The 7,037-nt window shown below is 41.1% G+C and overlaps 1 protein-coding gene across 1 annotated transcript in view; it reads left to right on the forward strand.

Annotated features, from left to right (window-relative positions):
- Positions 1-1,460: 1,460 nt before the first annotated feature.
- GOLM1 (golgi membrane protein 1) overlaps positions 1,461-7,037 on the forward strand; it is a gene marked incomplete at its 5' end in the record, with an annotated part of 24,207 nt that continues 18,630 nt past the window's right edge. Inside the window, one exon of the mRNA XM_010143894.1 lies at positions 1,461-1,640. Within this exon, the coding sequence (XP_010142196.1) occupies positions 1,461-1,640 (180 nt within the window). The remainder of the gene's footprint in view (positions 1,641-7,037) is intronic.

Consider the following 7,037-nt stretch of genomic DNA (forward strand, 5'->3'; position numbering starts at 1 on the left):
TGGACTATTGATCCCGTCACCTTTTTGTGGGGAGAAGGCCTAACTCCGTCCTGACAATTCCCCAGGATGTGATGCCCTGGCTCTGCTCATCCCTTGTTTTCCCTTTAGTCATTTTGCCTCAGAGTATTGGCTACCAGCAGGTACTAACTGTGTCAGTACTGCTGAAGCTTTGCTGCATGGCTATGAGGAAAATAAGCTGCCTTACTAGCTTAATTGTGATCTCGATAACCTAGAGATATAAAGTCTTCTTTAGGTTACTGATTTGCTATATCATCTTGTACTCATCTCTCAAAGTTAGCTTGAAAATCATACAGCTTTTGCATAGGCGTGCGCTCTGAATGACACAAAAGCATAATTGAGGGTGTGGATGTCAAACTGTTCATTGGCAAGACCTCGCGGCTATTATGACTGAATTGGAGTAAGTGCTTTTCTTTGCTCTTCCAGCTAAACCGCAAGTCTCTTTCCTTCCTGCACGCCCCCTCCTCTCCATTCTCTTGCTTTCTGTGGCAGAGAAGCAGAGTAGGTCAGCAGTAGGATGCAGCATACTGTGGTGGAAGAAGATTCAGTCCATTTTCTTGGAGTCCTGGAAGATGCACGGTTTTTATTGCAGCTGTGTTTTAATCCACCTGGAATCCACAGGTCTTTCTACCTGGGTAAATATTTCCCCCCCTACACCTTCCTTGTGTCTTTGTACTCTTCCTTGCTGCCAAAGAGGGATTTTAACCCAAAGCGTTTATAAACTGCATTCTGTAACATTATGCTTCTGCAGCATTTGCTACTTCAAAAAAAAAGAAGGGGGGCGTGTGCAAAATGAAGGTGTGATTCCTTACCTTATGTCTCTGTGTTTGTGCATGCCGTATGCGATGGTGTTGAGTCTTGCTCTGTCACTGCTTTTTGAGCTATGAAGAAGAATAATGATTTTTGGCTTATAAATTAATTTTTCTCTTATGTGACTTTGTGTAACAGTCATATGTCAGTATGTTTATGTAAAAGTTGGGCAGTGTTGTCCTCCTTCTACTCTTTCCTAGGTCTTCCATGAAAATGTGTTGATTTGAGATGCGTTTTCCCTCTGAGTTAGTTTAGGATTAGCACTGGGGAGTGCATTGATGTCAGGACAGTCTGGATTACACTGAAGAAATTATTTGACTTTATACTTCAGGAGGATTGTAGACAGCAATCTTTTTTTTGTTGGGGTGTGTGGGGGGGTGTTTTGGGTGTTTTTTTAAGCTCAAGTACTGAGCATCTTTGCATTTCTGATATCTTTGATAGTCTGCAAATGATTTGCTGTACATTTATGTAAAACTCAATTGTGTCTGTGGATGGCAGGTGTCTCTGGCTGACAGAAAATTTTGATGACATTAGCATTGTTCTGTGAAATTTGGTATTGCCATATTGTGTTGAAAAGAGTCTGGCAAGGGAGAATCATTTCTGTCTGCTTTCGTCAATTTGCTCTTCCTTAGGGTCGGATCATGGATCTGGAAGGTAAAGTACACAGGGCGGCAGCGGAGAGGGGTGCTGTGGAGCTCAAAAAGAATGAATTTCAAGGAGAGCTAGAGAAGCAGCGACAGCAGATCGACAAAATCCAGGCCTTGCACAGCTTTCAGATGGAAAATGTCAACAGAGTACATCAGGAAGAGAAGGTAGGGCCTGTTCTAGCTACAGCTTTCTGTGTGTCTGTCATTTACCAAGGCACTCTGCAACAGAGTAAGGTTACTCAAATGTTCAAGGTGATGGACGTATGGTCAGTGTTGGTGTGGCAAAACATTTAATTTCTGTGTAATTCTATAATATTTAGAAAATGGACATTGAATACATACTAGGGCATTTGTTATATCATATGTAAAATATTAGAAGCTGCAAGTAACTAAATCATTGTTACCAACCTTGGATTGGCCTCTGACTTTCTTTCCTGTATATGAACATTTTAAAACTTAAGGAAAAGAAGAAGCTGCACCAAGAGATATATTTGTATTCCCAAATATATTTGTATATATTTGTAGGCAGAAATGGTTGGTGTTTATTTCTAAATGCGTTACAAATTTGGCCTTCTGCCTCCAAAATCCAATAGCACTGGGAGATATCATGGGGTTACTAGCCGTTGGTGGCACTGCTCCTGACAGTGCAGCACTGCCAGAGGGATGGAAGTTCTTTGTGAAAAATGGGAACATGCTTGTTTAAAGAGCAATGTGTATGATTACTGCTGTGTAGTATCTTGCAAACTGTTTTGTTGTGTATTTTCCTCATGTTGCTGATACTGCCTTGAATGTAGCTGTTAGTCATCAATATTATTTTTCTTGCTGTGTCCAGAAGTGTTTAGCTGGGAGTATTCATTCCGGGTTTGTTGCTTCTCATGTAGAGTCTCTTGACTGAAGTTTATAGATCACCTTTCCAGGAATATTATTTTCAGCAGGCTGATGATGGTAGCAGATACTCTTCAGGTAAAGGATTCACCATTAGGTGACTGTTTTCTTCTCAAAACTTGCAGTGCCTGAACAAAATATCACCAGAATAATCTCTGAAGGACTTAAATGAAGAAAAATTGAATAAAAATGGAAGGTGGAATTGTTTCATTAATATGCCCATCAGTGGCATACATTTTTGGTTTATTTTGAAATAATTTTTATCTAAGGTCTTCAGAGAAATAATAAACCAATTCTTTTTAACTCTAAGAAAAGCATGTTTCTTTGATAATTTCTCTCTTATCTTTGGATTCAGACTTTGAGTATACTTTGAAAAAGGTGAGATATAGTTTGTCTGTTTTTCTTTTAATGTATGTATTTATTAAAAATAAATAATGACTATCCCCCAGGATTGGCAGACGGATTCGAGTAACCAATCTTACTGTTGTTTCTGCCTCCTAATCGTGAAGGTTGCTACTGAGTGCTGTGGGAATTGTTCAAATTCACTATCCTCTGGGAGGGTACCCCAGTTTACGTGTTGTTACCCATCATTCTGGTTTGGTATCTTTTTGTGTTCCACTTCTGTCCGCAAGTGGAAGCACATGCATGAGTAAAAAAAGAAAAAAGAAAAAAAAGAGGAAAAGGGCAAACAACTGAGCATTTGCTTAATTTACAGTCTTTTTTTACAAGGGAAATGCATTTTATGCTTCCTTTCCATAAGCAGAGTTTCAGTGCTGGTCACAGTTTACAGCACAGGCTAGCCAGATGGGTTGGATGGTGAGAGCTGGTGACAGGAGCTTACTCAGGAGTTTTAAGAAAGCTCAGTGATGAAATGTTGCTTCTGTCAAGCATGGTGTGCAGCCTGTCTGCTTGAAATTACTGGGGAACCAGACAAACGTAGCTGACACCACAGAAACCACCTTTCATGTGGTGGTGGTGGTTTTGAGTCTGGAGGACATGTACGAGCTGTTGTCCATTAAATGTGGTGTCTGTGCTGGGAGAAGTAGTGGGAGGTATTTTACAAAACCAAAACTGCTGTTGGATGTGGACGTTCATGTGGTGGTCTGGGGAACAGTCAAAGTGGCTTCTGGAAAAGGACGTCTTGCTTCTAAAGTCTCGTGGAGTGCCCTTCTGAAAGAGTTAGTAACAAGGATGAGGGAGGCTAGTGAATGTATTCACACCTGGAATTGCAAAAGGCTGTACACACGTAGCTTGTAAAGAAATTACGCAGCCACATGGTGAGAAAGTGTTATCACAGGGATGAATGATAAGGGAAAAGTTACAAAGCAGCTTAGAAATAAACTAGGTTAGTTGTACTGTGAGGAGGTCACTGTGCTCAGAAAGGCACACAGAGGAGAAGCTGTGCAGTAGTTTCTCTTCAGGAATCCACAGTGTAGGTTACAACCTGGACAAGAGCCAGCTGAGGAGAGCCATCATGGGCATCCCCAGGATGCTCAGTGGCACAGAAAGTGCTTGTGGCTGGGAGAGACAGGGCACAGTTGTTCTCCATCCACTGATGGGCTTTGAATGCAGTTGGCGAGTTGTAGTTCAGACGGCACAGAGGTGCTTTTCACACAACAGATGGTGAAAATGTGGGTGCGTGACATGTAATGCCCAGTTACAGTGGGTTGGTGTGGTTTAAAAAGCAACTGGATAACCTTGGACAAACACCTGCCTCACCGCCCAGTACAAAGGAGTTCATTCTGGCTCCAAGCATGCCTCAGCCAGAAGCAGCTGCTGTTGAGAAAATACCATGCTTATGGCTGCCTTGGTGTTCCTTTGGCATCCCATGTGAGGGACAGTATGCTGAGCAAGGTGACTTTTGGGGCTGACCTAGTATAGCTGTAACTTCTTCTTAAGTGCTTTTTCCCCCCATCATCCTGCAACTGAGTTGTTCAGTAATGGAGTAGTCTATGAAGCTTGCTGTTGAACTTGAGGAGCTGATGGTGTAGGAATCATGAAAGGAGTGCAATGGACTAATTTCCTATCTTCTGTATTCTGTGACTGGACAAGTGCATGTCTCAGGATCCTGAAGAGGTAGGACAAGCGTGTATGTGCCTGTGCCCTACTTAGTGGCAACTCCAAAATTTGCTCTCGTTGCAACACATGAGCAGATACCCTGCACTGATGTTGTCTGTTTTCCAGCTGTGCGATTTAAGAGTAGGGAGAGTCGTTTTACTTGGAACCTTTGTATATGTCAAAAGATGCTATCATCCAAATTGATGTGGATTCATCCCCTCTGTATTTAGGAATGCTTCTGATAATGATGGCAGAGAAGAGAGGGAAAGCTTAATTCTCCTCACTAAGGATCTTGATCTGAAGAAGCTGTCTAGGATCAGAAAAAGACTGTTTCTGAGTTCCTCTTTTTATGTTTATCTGTGTCCATATGTAAGTGTGTTGTATATTCACATGTGCATACATACTTGTATAACACACAGGCACACATGTATCCGCGTTTCTTAGTTCCATGGATTCCAGAGGAGTATGGAATACCTGGGAGGCAAGTAATAAATTCACTGTCTCTGGTTGTGCTGATTCTGGCAATCTTAGTCCTTGAATTGACCTTTATTTACTCCATGGAGATTAGCAGCAAGTATGTACCTACACCAGCAAGGATGAATGCAAATCCAAATTTCAAGTCTCTCAACTTGCTTTACAAGTAAGACAAGCTGTCTAACGGGACGAATCTTTGCGTCTTAAATGAGATTTTATTTAGTTGTTCTTGTTGTTCCGAAAGAAGAATGAAAATGCTTTTGGCTGATGTGTAGGAGTGAATGGTCTGTCTCTGGTTCTTTGGTTGTAGAAGAAATCTTTATGGGAACACTTGCAATCTGGACTCATCACTAAATGCAACTCTCAAGTAAGATTTGAGACCCATCTACATTGCAGTTAATTTCTGCTCACTGTGTCTTATTGCTCTGCTGATAAAATGCAGAATAATTATGCCACGGATTTAATTTCATACCAAACTAGTACACCAATAGGATAACTTGCTGTGTTAAAATCATTGTAGATGGTGGTGTGGTAACCACTTTGAGTTAAATCTGCCGTCTCTTCTAGTAGAAGTGTCTTTGTGCTACTTAAACGATGAGGGCATGGAAGGTAGGAGGTAGTCAGAGCCTGAAATACTCTCTGGGCTCACCATTTGCTGAGGCAATGTAATCCTGGGAAATTTCAGTGACAATTATTCTCTTAGATCTGAGTGTGTATAAAACACTTCCGTCAACGGTCTGCTCGTAAAAAGTCTGCTTGAATTTTTAAGGATTAATGTAGATTGCTGGAAATCCATGCAAATATAGGCTGAAGACATAGAGTTTACATGAGTTCAGAGTAACAACAAAGAATCAGGAGTGCAAAAGGGTTGTTTTTAACCTGTAAGCAATTTTCTGAAGAAAAATATTCTATATGGTTGTTATTCAGGACTCATAGCATCTGGGATGTACACAGCCACGTCAGTCTTCTTGAAGAGTGTAGCAGGAGAACAATATGTGTAATCTGTTATTTTTAGCAGCTAGAACAGACTTGTGTGGTTTGTAATTTTTTTCACATGTAATTCTTCTGCAGCCCACATCTTATTTTACTGAGGCGAGGGCCCAAGCTTTGTACATTAAATGTGAAGCACGTCACTGTCCTGTTCCTCAGCGTCTTTTAACGCTGGCCACAGCTGCTCTTGGATCCCCTCCCTCTGGAAAAAATTGCAATTCTCAGCACAGCCTTCTGAGACAAAATAAGTATGGGTGTGCAGTCATCCCTTCTCAAAAGGAATTGCAGCAGGGGTGGGGCCGGTGGAGAGAGAGGAAAGCCTGCTGTGAAAAGGAAGAGGTGCCTTTATATGTTTTGGTTTTGTTTTCTAAACCAAATAATGTTGCATCTTCTAGTTTTGAAGAGGCTTAAAGGAAAAGCAAGCACTGCCTTGTGCCTTGCTCCACTTGCCATAGCATGACGTTACTAAATTAATAAGAGAAATCAGTCTGCTTACTTTTAACTGGTACAGCAGAGGTCTAGAAGACCACCTCTGTTTAGAATATATTTTCACATGGTGGAGAGCAAAAATGGATGGTCTGGGACTAGCTGAACTGCAGGCACTCTAAAAGAGAAAATTCGAAGGTGCATGTGTAGTTTAAGAGTTAGCTACTAGAACGTGTAGTAGAATCATAGCAAAATGAATTGACAAAAAGGAAGTGGCAGGTTGTACGTTAACATTCTCTCATCGCAGGATTCTGTTTTGTTTACACTGACTACTACTATTAGGGTTTTAATTAAACATAACAACCATGGAAGTCCTGTAGCTGCACAGGGCTCACTTTTTCCAGTCCACTTACTGTTTCCCTGCAGCTGTAAAAGTAATTCCTAATTCATATGTGTCAACTTCCTCTCTCTTCCACTGAGAGTGTAATAAATTGTTAACTTTACAATTTTTGTGGTTTCTGCAGTGTTGAGGGATGATCTGCACCATGTCACAGCACACAGGTCCTTCATCACAAAAAAAAAAGAGTCTAGATTTCTTTTAGCAGAGGGGGTGAAGCAAGATTGAGTCCCTGATCTTTACCAGGATCACTCTTTGGGAATCGAGCTTTTTGTTTTGTTTTGTCTTTTGGTTTTGGGTTTTGTTTTTTTTTTTTTTTTTTATTCGGTTGG

The sequence above is a fragment of the Buceros rhinoceros genome, unplaced genomic scaffold (assembly GCF_000710305.1).
Source record: "Buceros rhinoceros silvestris isolate BGI_N320 unplaced genomic scaffold, ASM71030v1 scaffold38039, whole genome shotgun sequence".
NCBI lineage: Eukaryota > Metazoa > Chordata > Aves > Bucerotiformes > Bucerotidae > Buceros > Buceros rhinoceros.